The 17,963-nt window shown below is 35.8% G+C and overlaps 1 protein-coding gene across 2 annotated transcripts in view; it reads right to left on the bottom strand.

Annotated features, from left to right (window-relative positions):
• LOC138691531 (ankyrin repeat domain-containing protein 23-like) overlaps nucleotides 1-17,963 on the bottom strand; it is a 38,994-nt gene that overhangs the window by 8,133 nt on the left and 12,898 nt on the right. For both annotated transcript variants that reach the window (XM_069813563.1, XM_069813562.1), the window contains exons 2-3: nucleotides 8,831-9,104; nucleotides 6,316-6,378 (exon numbers count right to left, since the gene is read on the bottom strand). In XM_069813563.1, coding sequence (XP_069669664.1) covers nucleotides 6,316-6,378; nucleotides 8,831-9,103 — 336 coding nt within the window. In that variant the 5' untranslated portion in view covers nucleotide 9,104. The remainder of the gene's footprint in view (nucleotides 1-6,315; nucleotides 6,379-8,830; nucleotides 9,105-17,963) is intronic.

The following is a 17,963-nucleotide window of genomic DNA, read 5'->3' as shown; positions in this document are numbered from 1 at the left end:
TGAAAATTAATAGTAAATTTCATAGAATATAATATTTTCAAACTTACCTCTGTTTGATTATTTATAACTATTTCACTGAAGATCTATTATCTATTAACAGTGAGAAATAATTTTTTACGACATTATAAAACCGTTCGACAGTCCAGTTTGGAATTGCTACAATATTATATTTCTGATTTTTTAAACAGTGGGACATCTGTCCCTGCTGTTTGACCATTTGCAGTTCATTGTGTTTAGCTGGGATTATTCCACATGGGCACAAGCCACTTATATATATCTTTTCACTTCTTTATATAAACACTTTTTTTTTAATCATTATCAGAATTTCGCTTCTCTAAATATTTAGACAGCAGACTTAACACATCTAATGCTTTGGATTTACAATTTACTACTTAGATTACACAACAGAAACACAAAGACACATTTCCAATCAAACTGAATATCCGGATTTCTAGTTTCTTATGATGCACTGTTGAGTATCAATTACTGAGTAACTGATCATGATTTAATGATTACTTGTACCATACAGAAGGCTGCCAAGCTTGCATGTCTTCTCCTTGCACTCAACAGTCAGACCATTTCATGGAGTAGAAGTGGTGTTTCGTGGTTTAATGACTCAGTGGTACAACAGAAAAAAATTTGTACCGTGTGATGTACTTTCAATATTTTATTTTATAGCTCAGTTTTTCATTTTGAAATTTTAAGCTAAGTTTGTAGAAAAATAAAGACTAGAATATTTTATAATTTAAAAATCTTAAAATCCTCTTTCATTGGATTTCTGATAAATATAACAAAACCTGCTTCAGATGGTAGATCTGCATGCAGTTATCAGCATTCAGATTGTTTGCACTGCATATCCTACAAAAAATTCCTTATTAATAATAATGTTTCTTCGGAAAAAAGTCAAAGTTTTGCTTCATATAGTCAGGAGCACCACTGTAAATTCATAATTGTAAAATTTATTTAGGCTTGAATAGAAGCCAAACATGATTTTATATTGTAAACAAGTAGGATAAAATAAATAACTTGTATGGAGAAAAAAAGTGACATTGAATGATTATATACTTTTCAACACCGTTTATAATTAAGAAAGAAATAAATAATAAACATAACAGGAATATCTGCTGACTTTTAAAAAAATATCGTCCTATAGTTTTAAACATTGTGTTCAAAACGTTTTAATCAAAGGATATTGTTTTAAACCAGGGCTGGGCACAGGGAGCGAATCCAAACTCTAAACGGGGATGCTTAATATTCTTCAGTCACAGCATCAATACTGCACAGTGTTCGGCAGGGAAGAAAGAGGTTGAAGAGAAGTCATATCGTGAGAGAGTAGAATTCGCTCTTGATGCCCAGCCCTGTTTTAAACAATTTTGAATACTTTGTTCAAAACGTATTGTTTTACACATGCCAACCCTGCATACATGGTTGGGTCTACAGATTCGCCTTAACTCTTCTTCAATAAACGATATCACGATACAGAGTCCAGATTTGAGAAGCGAATTTCTCAAAAACAGGCACTTGTTGTCGAATTTATTATTTTTCACTTTACAACTATTGAAACATTTTTGTATAGTTATGTTCAACATAGTATTTGTGGTTTCTAAGTAAAACATAAATGTATCTTAATAAGTAGACATCGGAAGTTAAGGCACTAAAAAGTTATATTTTAGGCGCCTAAAAAGGTTCTAAAAGCAACAAAATAGGGCCATAAAAGGCGTGGAAATTATACTGAATCACCATATTCATAAAGTAAATATCCATAAGACCATCTGTAACTAACTTAACAAAATACACTGGAAAAATAGTATCTCTGTTCTACAGACTTGTTTCTCTTGTACTTATTCATCCACAACTTCACGTCCATAATTTGAGTTACAATAAGCAACAAGCAACTTTTCAACATTTAACACACAAACTTCTGTCACGTTTATTGGACAAAATTAGTGTGATGATGATTAATGTACTGGTAACAATAATGAGACGTCGGTACAGCCGCGAATTCCTGCCAGCAAGCACCATGGTTGTGCACCACAAATTATAGTTGGACTCACCGGGATTCGAAACCGTGTTATCAACGTGGAAATCCAACACTTCATGTATTCCACTAATAACTGATGTTTGTTGTTGTTTAGTCAACTACACGAAAACAGGTTTGAACCTCACAAGTGACACCAATAAGGCATCACTCATGAGCTAACTAAGCCAGAAATTAATGAGGTAGGTCAGTGCTGGACACAGGTAACAGCGCTCGGTAAGGGAAAGGTCGATTCCGGAGTAAGCGAAGCAACACTGCATTGCAACAGGGTGTCTCACATCTATGGCTACTATAGGAACTGAAATTTTCTTAGTTTCGAACGCAGAAATAAATGCAGTATAGTTCAGTGAGTAGTCATATGAAAAAAAAAAGGAAAAAGAAGATACATATAAAAGCAAGAAAAGGCCAAAAAAAGTAGGCCTACATATTAAAGTAAAAAAAGGCGTAAACGATAAAAAAGGCAAAAAAAAAAAGATCAAACTGTATCAGATGCTTCATTTCTCGTGATTCGTGCACATTACTAAAAATCTTTAAATATGAACATTCAAATAAAATAGGCATTTTCAAAAACATCCGACGTCTATTAATAAGGCATTGTTTGTTTTATTTTAAAATCCATTCCTCAGCTCTTTACATGTCAATCCAGAGTGACTTGGTTATGGCTGTAATGTGTTCTTTGTAACATGTCTGATCTGCCTGTTGTATCTCCTCATCTAATCCTCTGTAATCTTGTCACAGTCTTCTTCCTCCCGTCCCTCAAGGGTGATTTATATGTTGCTGATTTTAACACTATTTGCTAGCTTCTTTTGTTTTTATCATTACCTTTATGCTTTCTCAGAATAAATATCTGGCTGGAAATTTGCTAGCTCATAAACATTTACACGGTCCTATCTCCTCTTTAACTACTTAACTATTTATAAAAATGGAATATTTTAATAACAGTTCTCTCACAGTTAGCAGTAATAGTCAATTATTTCTTTTTGTTTTCAGCTCGAGGACATAATCTTTGCTTGTGAAGGAAATAGCATTGGAGGACCCAATTACACAGGACAAGGACACAACACATCATGCCACACATGCGTCTTATCAAATGTGGTTTGTAGACAGCTGCCTATATCACCGCTCATGCCTGCACTGAAGGCTGATGTATTCACCAGTTGTTCAGAGCTTCATTCCCTGAAGTCCTGACATGCCATTTCATGGAAGCTGCTAGTAAAATCGCTTTCCCTGAGCGTTAATGTTGGACACGTTCAACTTGTCATTGAATGTATTTTGGTCAATGGGAATTCAAAATAAGACGCTAATGAAATAAATAAGCAGCTTCATTAGAAACTTTTGCCAGCAAATTAGCTGGCGAATAAGGAAACTTGTTCAAAGCAAATACAAGCAGCACCATATACGTGTAAATCACACTTTAGCTATCCCTTCACCTAACCCAATCAAACATTCTCATTGCCCTCGGCCTCCTGTCACTTAGCTTTCGCCCTTTTCGTCTTTCATATATTGGCAGTATGGTTACTGTCACTACATTGTAATATATAATGGAATACCCATATTTATCATTCAAATAAGTGCCCATATGAATGCACCTAGGTATCTTCGGGTCTGCCTATTTTAAAATTTTTCATGCTTACTGCTCCAAACTTTAATGTACCTTCCACTGTCCAATTGTGGGTAAGCAAGCCTTCGTTTATGGTTCAAAATGTGGATTTTTGGATTTCTGGTGTTTATTATTGCTTCAAGTGTTCTGAATGCGAATATGCCGTTTATAATCGATTCAGACCAAAATTGTATGTTTAATGAGCATATAATTGATTGTATGTCTTTTCTGACCATGCCCACTTCTGCGGACATTGATGTTTTTCTATATATTTCCTAAACCGTTGAAGATATTTTTATGAACTATTGTTTTTTGCGAGAAATTTCATATTTTCTGTTGATGCCTCTGTCAACTTTCTCTTTGGTCATGGTCATCTATGGCTTGGTTTCCAAGGAAATGGGAAGCGAGGTAAACATAAATATTTGTTATTTTGTATTTGTGAAGGTCAAAATGGGAAGAAATAAGAAGTTTGGAGAGAGAAAGTTTACTGGGAACATTCATACAAGGAAGAAGGAAGATACTAGTGATTTAATTAGCACTGGAAAAGTTAGTAATGTGTTTAGCGCGGAAGAGGTTTGACCAAACAACCTGTGAAGAAAATGTAGCAACTACCAGTGCTGGTAAGTGTGTTACACCTCCTAGTTCATCGAAGAAGAAACTTTCATCTTCCATAGAACTATTTGATGACATGTGTGAAATGCAACAGTCTAACATTTGTGAAAATATGTTAAAATCTGGTTATGTACCGGTACTAGTGGATTTGGAACTGCTGTCAGAAGCATTATCTCAACAAACAAAGTGTAAATACTGTGAATGTGACTCTCTGTCAATTCAAGAAGACATAAAGAAACGAAAAGGACTTGCTACATCATTAGTAATAGTGTATGCAGTGTGCAGAAAGGAAGGCACTTTTCAAACATCAAAAGTTACTCCTAGTGGATATGAAGTGAATACAAGATTCATATATGGGATACGCTTTATTGGAAAAGATTATGCTGCTCGTAGATTGTGTGTCATGATGAATGTCTAAGCTTCATTCAAAATTTCATAAGGTGATTGAACATATTCAAGAATCAGCTGATAGTGTCTCAAAGATAGTATGTTAGAAGCATGTAAGGAAGCAGTGCAATGCAATGACGGTGGTAAGATTCCAGTTGCAATAGATGGGACATGACATAAGAGACGCCACATGTCAAACCATGGAGTTGTGGTAGCTACTTCAGTTGATACAGGCAAAGTTTTAGATTCAGAATTCCTATCAACATATTGTTATACATGCAAAAAGTTAGGGGCTCATGAAGGTTGTGTAAAGAATTTTTATGAAAGCAGTAGTGTATGGAGGCAGAGAGAGCTGTATGTATTTTTCAACGTTCCAACCAGACTCGTGGTGTAAAATACAAACAGTATTAGGTGATGGAAACAGTAAGGGTTTTGTAAAAGTTGTGGAAAGTAAACCATATGGGGACGATTGTACTGTGGAGAAACTGAAGTACATTGGACATGTACAAAAGTGCATGGGTTCCAGACTTCGCAAACTCAAGAAAGAGTGGGGAAGAAACTTTCAGATGGCAAAGGTGTTGGGGGATCAAAGACACTTACAAATGGGATGATAGATAAATTACAAAATTACTATGCTCAAGTCATAAGAAATAATTTCGACAGTCTACAGGATATGAAGAATGCAGTATGGGCTACATATTTTCACGAACTCTCCATTGATGATCATCCCCAACATGACCTGTGTCCTAAATGTGACAATTCGTGGTGCAAATATAATAGAAAGGAGCCTCATTATAAACACCATGGTTTACCAGAATTTGTCATGCTTGCCATAAAACCAATATATAGAGACTTGTCCCACCCAGAGTTGCTAAAAAATGTTTGCATGGTAAGACTCAAAATACAAACGAAGCATTTAACCATGTTCTGTGATGCAGGATCCCCAAAACAGTCCTTGTTAGTGTCAATACACTTAGATTAGGACTAACAGATGCCATCATATCATTCAATGATGGAAATATTGGAAGAGTGGAAGTCTTACAAAAGTTGGGGATTGAACCAGGCTTCAACACCATAACATCTTGAAGGAATTAAACTCTCTTCGCATCAAAATAGCAGAAATGGTAATGGAGGAACTGGCAAAAAAAAAAAAAAAAAATTGAAGAGGAATAAGAAGAAAAGCCATCAGGACACAGAAGATCCAGATTATGGCACTAGAATGTTCTAGCAATGCACATAGGTATGAGAATATTTGCCAAAACTTTAACTCCATTTTTCTCAATTGTACATTTTTTGTAACGTTGGTGCACGTTACATCAACACCATTAAAGATAAATGCATGAAATTTGGACTGGACATTAGGAAGACAATAACTAATAATAATATGAAGGGAATATGTTGTAAATTACTTAGAACCTGAGTTATGAATCACAAATTTTAAACAAAAATTAAACATTTAGAAAGAAATTAATAATTAAAAAACTAATACCATTTCATCAAAATTGGTTCGTATTATTAAAGAAAAATGTAAATTAAGTAATCCCTGAAGATTTGGAGTTTGTATCTCAGATACATCCAGAATAAAGTGAACCTGAAATTTTAAAATTTAACATGGGCGGTATAGGGAGGGCTTGCTTACCTTAAGTATCAGTAACGATGGTAACAGCTCATCACTTACCTTTTCCTGCTGCAGCCGCAACTGGTGCTCTCCTTCATATTTCTGCCTCAGTTCTACTTTCTCCTGTAACCAGAAAGGAATCAGGTTCAGATGCAACCCAGTTAGTAAGGAGGCATTACGATGAGGAACAGAATAACATACAACCAACTACTGAATGTACTGTCAACTACTAAACAACACGACATTCTAATACTATCTTCACATTTTGTACACGCAGGGTTGGAAAAAAAAACAGTTTTACTTAATAAAAACCAAAAACATATTTATTTTGTTTTAAATTGTTTTTATACATTTTTAAACACTGCCATGAAATAGTGCGTTTTTTAAATGTATTGCTGATGTCGTTAACTAATGCTGAGTTCTTGGCAATAAAGGCATTAACTGACATGCTGTCCTACATTTCTCTCACACAGTGTGATTTAGAGGAAAGGGCTGGACATATGATTCTGATTTATTTATTTCAGAAGAGAACGTGATGAAGAAAAAATTCCAATTTTGTTTATGTGTTTAGACAAATAGTCATACCCTGTAAGTAATCAAAAGGATGCAACTGAACTTTACTTTGGATACTCAGGAATTATATTTTGTACAATGACAATCTTCCATCTTCTATGATATGATATTTTGAGTTGATTAATCTTTGAACTGCTGAAAATGATAAAGTTAGCATTTTTTAAAATATCAACATGTTTTATACATATGGTTGCCAAATTGTAAATTTAGCAAAATTCCAGTTTCTTTAAGAAAAATTCGGGAAGCCGGCACTTAAGACATTTTAAATTTATCGTCATTTAATGTCATTTATTCATAAAACTAATATTCTATTAACTAAAAAAAATACATTTTTGAAAATTAATGGTGAATTTCATAAAAAATAATATTTTCAGATTTACATCTGTTTGAATGCGCATAGATATTTCATTGAAGATCTATCATCTATTAACAGTGAGAAATAATTTTTTACAACATTATAAAAAGTTTGACAGTCCCCTTTTCAATTGGTAGAATGTTATATCTCATATTTGTAAAACAGAAAGGCATCTGTTGCTGCTGTTTGACCATTTGTGGTTCATTGTGAGCTTAGGAGGGATTATTCCACGTGGGCACAAACCAAATGTACGCATCTTTTCACCTCTTAAAGGAAAAACACTTTCTTTTAATTATTATCATAATTTCGCCTCTTTAAATATTTAGACAGCATACTTAAAACAGTCCACACCTGTGGAGTAACAGTCAGCTTGTCTGGCCGCGAAACCAGGTGGCCCGGGTTCGAATCCCGGTCGGGGCAAGTTACCTGCTTGAGGTTTCTTCCGGGGTTTTCCCTCAACCCAATACGACCAAATGCTGGGTAACTGTTGGTGCTGGACCCCGGACTCATTTCACTGGCATTATCACCTTCATTTCATTCAGACGCTAAATAACCTAGATGTTGATACAGCGTCGTAAAATAACCCAATAAAATAAAAAATACTTAAAACACCTATTACTTTGGATTTACTATTTATTACTTAGACTACACAACAGAAAAACAAAGACACATTTCCAATCAAACTGAATATCTGGAATTCTAGTTTCTTATGATGCACCGTTTAGTATCAATTACTGACTCAACAGTGAGAACATTTCATGAAGTAGAAGTGGTGTTTCGTGGTTTAATGACTCAGTGGTAGAACAGAAAAAATTTGATACTGTGTGATGTACTTTCAATATTTTATTTTATAGCTCAGATTTTCATTTTGAAATTTTAATCTAAGTCTGAAAAAAAAAAAGACTAAAAAAAATTATAATTTAAACATCTTAAAATCCTTTTTCATTGGATTTCTTACAAATATAACAAATCCCGCTTCAGATGGTAGCCTACTTGCAGATATCAGTATTCAAATTGTTTACACTGTATATCCTACAAAATTTCCTTATTAATAATAATGTTTCTTCCGAAAAAAGTTAAAGTTTTGCTTCATAAAGTCAGGAGCACCACTGTAAATTCATAACTGTAAATTTTATAAAGGCCTGAATACAAGGCAACCATGATTTTATATTGTAAAGAAGTAGGATAAAATAAATAACTTGTATGGAGAAAAAAAAAGTGATATGGTTAGATTAAGCAGTTTGAAACACTGTTTATTATTAAAAGAGAAATAAATAATAAACATAACAGAGATTTCTGTTGACTTAAAAAATTAATATCATCATATAGTTTTAAACATTGTGTTCAAAACGTTTTAATCAATGGATATTGTTTTAAACCAGGGCTGGGCACAGGAAGCGAATCCAAACTCTAAACAGGGATGCTTAATATTCTTCTGTCATGGCATCAATGCTGCATGGTATTCAGCAGGGAAGAAAGTTGTACATGGTTGGGTCTACAGTTTCGTTTTAACTCTTCTTTAATTTCCCATATCTCTCATTTTCTGAATGTTTCGTATGAGCAAATAGTTCTGTGAATTAGCTTTAACTGTGACCTATTCTAAGGTCTTCAGTAGTAAATGTGTAAATATAAACAGCAGGCTCTTACCCTTTCAGATTCTTCTTTTTGTTTTTCCAGTTCAGCTTGCGTCTCTCTCAATTCCGTCTCTTTCAGCTTCAATCTTTCCTGCAGCTCCTTAAGAATGTTGCTGTTCCCTATTTTATCCTCTTCCTTCCTTGTCTCCAGGCCATGCAGGGACCGTGAGTCCATCCTCTCCTTGAGGACCCTTATCTCCTCTATGAGAGGAAGCAGCAGACGTACCTGTCCCTCCAGGGTCTTCACCCGCTGCTTCAGATCGGGGATTGGGTTGGGTTTTGCCATCCTGCATACCAGAACGAAGAACAACAGTGAAATACTATTCAGAAGTCACTAGTAATTCATCTATCTTACAGGAACAAAACTAAGTGAGAGTCCACACCTGTGGAGTAACGGTCAGCGCGTCTGGCTGCGAAACCAGGTGGCCCGGGTTCGATTCCCGGTCGGGGCAAGTTACCTGGTTGAGGTTTTTTCCGGGGTTTTCCCTCAACCCAATATGAGCAAATGCTGGGTAACTTTCGGTGCTGGACCCCGGACTCATTTCACCGGCATTATCACCTTCATCTCATTCAGACGCTAAATAACCTAAGATGTTGATACAGCGTCGTAAAATAACCTACTAAAAAAAAAACTAAGTGAGATTGCAGTTTTCAAGGTCACTCTGTCCATCAAGTAAGTTACTTTGCTTCGGTCAAATATGTCACCAAATCCATAAAAATTCTTTCTCAAAGTAATGGACCAGAATAATATAGCTTGACCATATTCCCTAATGTCAAGGGAAGCCTCAGAATATCATAGAGTTGGGGACATATTAGATATGTTCCAATGTTTAGATAAATTAAATCTAACATTTATTCTTGATTTTCTTATGTTTGCAATTCAGTACAATATTTGACATGTAGACCAACTACTGGAAAAGAGAGCCTACACGTAACTAGTAATGACAATGGAGTTAGGTTGGTCAACTTTGCGACATCATAAAATTTAATTGTCAAAAGTACATTTCACCATAAGGATTTACAAAAATAAACGTGGACTTCTGCAGATGGATTGACACACAACCAAATAGATCACATCTTGATAGATAAACGGAGACATACTAGTATAGTAGACATTCGAACTTTCAGTAGCCAAGTGGGTAGAGCAACAAGTTAATATCAGTAAATTCATATTATGAAATTAAAGGACGAGGAAACTAAGCAACATTATCAGGTCGAAATTTCGAATAGGTTTGCCAGTCTAGGTAGTTCCGACGAAGTTCAGAACGAGTTTGATGTTAATAGCGTGTGGGAAAATATCAGAGATAGTATCAAAATTGCAGCTGAGTAGACCATAGGTTATTATAAAACTAAGAAAAAGAAACTGTGGTTTGATGAAGATTGTTTACAGCAGTAGAAAGAAGGAAACTGGCAAAATTAAAATTCTTACAGGATCCAGTTGAGGCGAATAGAGATAATTATTTCAATGAAAGATGGGATGCAAGTTGTACACTAAGGAAAAAAAAGAGTGGTTACTTGAAGGAAAAACTGAATGAGGTAGAAACAAATTGTAAGAATAAACACATTCGAGATATTTTATGTAAGGGTATAAAGGAATTTAAGAACGGATATCAGGCAAGGATAAACTTGATCAAAGATGAGAATGGTGACTTGCTTGCAGACTCTCATTCAATCCTGAATAGATGGAAAAACTATTTTGGGCAACTACTAAATACACATAGGCCAAATAGAAATGATCGGGACGAAATTCAAATACAAACTGCTGAGCCATTTATACCGGAACCCACACTTTCTGAAGTCGAAATTTCGATAGAAAATCTGAAAAAGTACAAGTGTCCAGGTATCGATCAAATTCCAGCAGAATTAATACATGAGGGTGGAAGCATATTATCTAACGAAATTTATAAACTTGTACTTGCTATTTGGGAAAAGGAAATTGTACCAGAACAATGGACGGAGTCCATAATTGTACCTATTTTTAAGAAGAGGGACAGGACTAACTGTGGTAACTTTCGAAGATTCCTATCACTTTTGTTGAAGTCGTACAAAATTTTGTCCAATATTCTTTTGAGAAGATTAACTCCGTATGTAGCTGAAATTATTGGGGATCATCAGTGTGGTTTTAGGCGTAATAGATCGACTATTGATCAGATTCTTTGTTTTCGACAGATATTGGAGAAAAAATGGGAGTATAAGGGTACAGTGCATCAGTTATTCATAGATTTCAAAAAGGCATATGGCTCGGTTAAGAGAGAAGTTTTACAGTATATCCTTATTGAATTTGGTATTCCCAAGAAACTAGTTCGATTAATTGCAATGTGTCTTAGTGAAACTTGGAGCAGAGTCCATATAGGCCAGTTTCTATCTGATGCTTTTCCAATTCACTGCGGGCTAAACCAAGGAGATGCATCATCACCTTTACTTTTTAACTTTGCTCTAGAATATGCCTTTAGGAAAGTTCAGGATAACAGACAAGCTTTGGAATTGAACGGGTTACATCAACTTCTTGTCTAAGCACACCAAATCGTCACACGCGCACTATGTAGCAGTTTTCTCGAAACCAAGAAAGCGAGTTGTTTGGCAATTGATAAAACCGTCCAAGTGAATGTGACTTTCGTCGAAGAACCACACGCTGAGTAAGAAATCTAGATCCTCGTACACCATGGCCAAAAATCTTGTACAATATTCAATCCTGACATGCCTATCTTGCTCCGTCAATCATTGTCCAACCTGTATTCGGTACGGAAATCCATCTAAGTCTTTAAACAATCGTCGAAGTGACGTATTGCTGATGTTTAATTTCAGGGATGTTCGTCGAAGTCTTTGCTTTGGCGACTGCAACACCTGATTTAGGACACGTCCATGATTGTCATTTGTGCACACAGTTACTGGCCTACCAGACCTTACCTTCCGTTGACACACTACACTACCCGTACGACGAAATTTTGTAACGATAGACAGTATAACAGTGTTGCTTGGTGCCGGCTGATTAAAGTGTTCACGATATTGTTGCGCCACTAACTTTAAACTCGGCCTGCCTTGATAACAATTTCCGTACGAGCGAAAATAATACTCCACTATGAACACTTTTTCCTCCATCGCGAGACCCATTGTCAATTCCAACCACACAGCACAACGTTTGTTACACAACTAGCAATATATAATGGTGATGCAACAACATGCAGACGCACAGGCATGCGCATGGAGGCTGCGCGAAATCCAGTACTGTATATTTTGGCGCATACCGTACTTATTATGTTGAAAAAGTATATCATAATATTTCAGAACTAAAATAGCAAAATGGAAACATATAGGTCTTTAGTATTCAAATTTGACAAAGATAATCAGTTTCAGTTAACAAGAATTAATGATAAACATGTGTATGCAAGTGTATTGAGACTGATGACAGTAAGGACAGCAGCACGGACATTAAGCCATTCAGTAGCTGCAGACATTTCTTGCTTGCCAACACTGGCAGTACATGCAGGAGATGCAGCACATAGAGCAGAATTTGTAGGAAACATGGACATGTATAACATTGATGACCAAAATGTTTCATAATGGCTTAGAAAATCTCGTGTCATAGAAAGATGTAGTAAAGCAATTTAATGAGCTTTATTCATAACAGTGTTAATTTTGATTTTCTTTCACACTGTAACTATGCCTGCAAAAATTATTTTTTCTCACTATAATGTTAAATCAATGCAAGACTCAGACAACTGAATGAAGATATGTCTCTGATGTAAAAAAAAAATAAGAACCAAAAACCATCTGCACCAATAAACTGCTAATATACAATAGCATAAATATAATATGAAATTATATTATATAAGACTCCAATTTATTGATGCAAAACTTTTTTCATTTTCTTTTCTTCCTTTTCGTTGTCATCACTTGACAGTTTTTCATTCATTCTACGTAATCTTGCATGAATCAGCACTCTTGTGAACAATGAAACCAAATATCTTTTACAATCAGAATTACAAGTAGATGCAAGAAAATCAATACAAACTTCATCCTGACTGTCGAGCGGTGTGGCAGGTCACCCCGTCTTATTGGAATCATTGTCTATTCGTCTGAATGTTCCTGGCACGACAAAATCTTCTTAGATCCTGAATAAATGGCCTGACCACCATGTTCCTATAACTTTCCTAGGTAACAGTAAGAAGTATACCATCATCATCCTCAATGAAATACGGACCTAGCACACCATTTCCTATGTGGATGACGTGAATATGTTAGGAGAAAATCCACAAACGATTAGGGAAAACATGTAAATTTTACTTGAAGCAAGTAAAACGATAGGTTTGGGAGTAAAGATAAAGTTATGTTTTATTTAACGACGCTCGCAACTGCAGAGGTTATATCAGCGTCGCCGGATGTGCCGGAATTTTGTCCCGCAGGAGTTCTTTTACATGCCAGTAAATCTACTGACATGAGCCTGTCGCATTTAAGCACACTTAAATGCCATCGACCTGGCCCGGGATCGAACCCGCAACCTTGGGCATAGAAGGCCAGCGCTATACCAACTTGCCAACCAGGTCGACTTGGGAGTAAATCCCGAAAAGACAAAGTATATGAATATGTCTCGTGACCAATTTATTGTACGAAATGTATACATAAAAATTGGAGTTTTATCTTTCGAAGAGGTGAAAAATTCAAATATCTTGGAGCAACAGTAACAAATATAAACGACACTCGGGAGGAAATTAAACACAGAATAAATATGGAAAATTCATATTATTATTCGGTTGAGAAGCTTTTGTCATCTAGTCTGCTGTCAAAAAATCTGAAAGTGTGTCAGGAAACGGTTTCAAAATCTGTGTGATCGTTATGAACACTGTCTACAGCGCAATGGAGCACATTTTGAACATTTACATTATCATCCCGATAACTAACAACAACAAATAACAGTAACATATTGTTCCAGTACTGGTACTGTATAATTTGGCGCATAGTGTATTTCGAGTACATTTTAAAGATGGTTTGTGTAAAAAAAAATTCCACAATTATCTAACCATTTGCTGAATAAAATGATTGATCTGGTTTCACCCAAGCCAGATATTTTTTTGATTATTAACCCTATGGTCATGTACAGTTGCTATTACGAGTACTTTAAAGCCAACGTTCTGTAATGTCAGAATTGCATTGAAAATAAGGTCTACTAGATATGTATCAGGAGTATCGGAATTTGTTACAAAATAATTCTGTACCTGCTTGTAATTATGACAAACTGCAATAAACACAAGCACCTGATTTACAGTTTTGCCTGATAATGAGTGTTTTCCAAATCTTTCAAATCCACCAGCAGTATCCTCATTGTTAATGTTACAGGTTAAACTGATACTTAGTGGTATTTCATTGCATATGTGACAGCACAGCTCACCTGGCAGTCATTCTCTTACAAGCTTGGTTTAGCTCATCTAATCAGCATCATTTGTATATTTAGCAAACTTATGTAGAAAAGTGGCTTTAGAAGGAAATTTCAACGACTTTCTGAAAATTCTGTTGCACTTGGAGTTTGTACGTAAATGGGATATTAAGGGGTTTCAATTCTGATGATCAGTGACATCCCTGTGCAAATCGTGAACATGAGCTGGTACAATTTCTTTACTGATTCATATAATTGCTCAGGCACAACTTGTCTCATTGTGCACAGGGCTTGTTCTGTCTTCAGTTCTTCTCATACCGGTACCTTGTTTTCCCTTTCCATACTCTAGCAATACAATTGGATGCGAAGACTCCTCATTTTCCTCATTTTGGTGTTACTGTCTTTCCAGAAGAGAACGACAGTGAATGTTGTTCAACTATTTCTGTCTGCATTCTAAGTGAAGAAACGTCTGGGGCAATGTCAAGCTTCTTCATCTTAGTAGGTGTTACTCTTAGCACTGATGGTGTATCAGAATAAAAATTTCACACTAAGATTTGAAGAGTTGTGTGCCTTTGGACTTGACTTTACATGTGCTTGTGAAACTGGATGCGGAAAAGTGATCGTGGTAATATGCTAATGTATGATACTGATTGTGGCCAAGGTTGTGTGTCAAACACACCAGCCATCTTCTCGACACTTTAAATAAAGCCTGTGAAAGGTACTATATATCCTAGTTAACATTTCATGTAATTTAAACACAATGACGATTACACTAGCGGCTAGAATATTTCAAAATCAAACGACAAAATCATACCATAAAGGAAGTAAATTCAGTTGTAGATGCTAGATATATAGTGCTCAATAACATATAACATTTAATGTTGTTAACTGATGCTCAGTTTTTTCAATAAACCCATCAACTCTCTTGCTCTCCAATATTCCCACACACAGTCTAGAATTCAATGTAGAAAATTACGAACAAATTGGCCTAATGCTTGCTTACTTACTTACTTACTTACTTACTTACTGGCTTTTAAGGAACCTGGAGGTTCATTGCCGCCCTCACATAAGCCCGCCATTGGTTCCTATCCTGAGCAAGATTAATCCAGTCTCTACCATCATATCCTACCGCCCTCAAATCCATTTTAATATCCTCCCATCTACGTCTCGGCCTCCCCAAAGGTCTTTTGCCCTCCGGCCTCCCAACTAACACTCTATATGCATTTCTGGATTCGCCCATACGTGCTACATGTCCTGCCCATCTCAAACGTCTGGATTTTATGGTCCTAATTATGTCAGGTGAAGTATACAATGCGTGCAGCTCTGTGTTGTGTAACTTTCTCCATTCTCCTGTAACTTCATCCCTCTTAGCCCCAAATATTTTCCTAAGAACCTTATTCTCAAACACCCTTAATCTCTGTTCTTCTCTCAAAGTGAGAGTCCAAGTTTCACAACCATACAGAACAACCGGTAATATAACTGTTCTATAAATTCTAACTTTCAGATTTTTTGACAGAAGACTAGATGACAAAAGCTTCTCAACCGAATAATAACACGCATTTCCCATATTTATTCTGCGTTTAATTTCCTCCCGAGTGTCATTTATGTTTGTTACTGTTGCTCCAAGATATTTGAATTTTTCCACCTCTTCGAAGGATAAATATCCAATATTTATAGTTCCATTTCGTACTATATTCTGGTCACGAGACATAATCACATACTTAGTCTTTTCGAGTTTTCTTCCAACTCAATCGCTTTACTTGCTTCAACTAGAATTTCCGTGTTTCCCCTAATCGTTCATGGATTTTCTCCTAACATATTCACGTCATCCACACAGAAAAGAAGCTGATGTAACCCGTTCAATTCCAAACCCTCTGTGTTATCCTGAACTTTCCTAATGGCATATTCTAGAGCGAAGTTAAAAAGTAAAGGTGATAGTGCATCTCCCTGCTTTAGCCCGCAGTGAATTGGAAAAGCATCAGATAGAAACTGGCCTATACGAACACTGCTGTAAGTTTCACTAAGACACATTTTAATTAATCGAACTAGTTTCTTGGGAATACCAAAATTCAATAAGAATATTATATAAAACTTCTCTCTTAACTGAGTCATACGCTTTTTTGAAATCTATGAATAATTGATGTACTGTACCCTTATACTCCCATTTTTTCTCCAATATCTGTCGAATACAAAATATCTGATCAATAGTCGATCTATTACGCCTAAAACCACACTGATGTTCCCCAATAATTTCATCTACATATGGAGTTAATCTTCTCAAAAGGATATTCGACAAAATTTTGTACGACGTCAACAAAAGTGCTATTCCTCGAAAGTTACTACAATTAGTCTTGTCCCCCTTCTTAAAAATAAGTACGATTATGTACTCCTTCAATTGTTCTGGTACAATTTTGCTTTCCCCAAATTGCAAGTACAAGTTTATAAATTTCGCTAGATAATGCCCTTCCACCCTCTTGTATTAATTCTGCTGGAATTTGATCAATACCTGGAGACTTGTACTTTTTCAGATTTTCTATCGAAATTTCGACTTCAGAGAGTGTGGGTTCCGGCATAAATGGCTCAGCAGTTTGTATTTGAATTTCGTCCTGATCATTTCTATTTGGCCTATGTGTATTTAGTAGTTGCCCAAAATAGTTTTTCCATCTATTCAGGATTGAATGAGAGTCTGCAAGCAAGTCACCATTCTCATCCTTGATCACGTTTACCTTTGCCTGATATCCGTTTTTAAATTCCTTTATACCCTTATATAAATCTCGAATGTTTTTATTCTTACTGTTTGTTTCTATTTCATTCAGTTTTTCCTTCAAGTAATCTCGCTTTTTATTCCTAAGTGTACGACTTGCTTCCCGTCTTTCATTGAAATAATTATCTCTATTCTCAACGATTGGATCCTGTAAGAATTTCAATTTTGCCTGTTTCCTTCTATCTACTACAATGGAACAATCTTCATCAAACCACGGTTCCTTTTTCTTAGTTTCATGATAACCTATGCTCTGCTCAGCTGCAATTTTGATATTATCTCGGATATTGTCCCACACGCTATTAACATCTAACTCTTCCTCAGCTTCTTCAGCAGTTGCTAAAGCAGCAAACCTATTTGAAATTTCAACCTGCTAACGTTGCTTAGTTTCTCCGTCCTTTAATTTCAGAATATTGAATCTACTAATATTAGCTTGTTGCTCTGCTCGCTTGGCTACTGATAGTCTTTCTCTTAATTCTCCAATCACCAAATAATGGTCAGAGTTACAGTCTGCCCCCCTGAATGTTCGAATGTCTACTATACTAGTGTGCCTTATTTTATCTATCAAGATGTGATCTATCTGGTTATGTGTCATTCCGTCTGGAGAAGTCCACGTATATTTATGTATATCCTTGTGGGGCAATGTTGTACTCTTGACAATTAAATTTTTTGATGTGGCAAAGTTGACTAACCTAACTCCATTGTCATTACTACTTACATGTAGTCTCTCTTTTCCAATTGTTGGTTTAAAAATATTCTGCCGTCCTACTTTAGCATTGAAATCCCCCAATAAAACTTTCATGTGATATCTAGGTAACTGATCAAAAGTGTGTTCCAATTCCTCATAGAAGCTATCCTTTATATGGTCGTCTTTCTCTTCTGTAGGGGTGTGAGCATTTATAACTACGATATCGCACCATCTACCCTTAAGTACTAAATACGATAACCTATCACTGATAAATTCGACCTTTTTTACTGCTGATTTTATTCTTTCATGTACAAAGAATCCTGTTC

Source organism: Periplaneta americana, chromosome 16 (genome assembly GCF_040183065.1).
Source record: "Periplaneta americana isolate PAMFEO1 chromosome 16, P.americana_PAMFEO1_priV1, whole genome shotgun sequence".
Classification (NCBI taxonomy): domain Eukaryota; kingdom Metazoa; phylum Arthropoda; class Insecta; order Blattodea; family Blattidae; genus Periplaneta; species Periplaneta americana.
The sequence above is the reverse complement of the archived record's forward strand: the minus strand, read 5'-3'. Positions and strand labels throughout refer to the sequence as shown.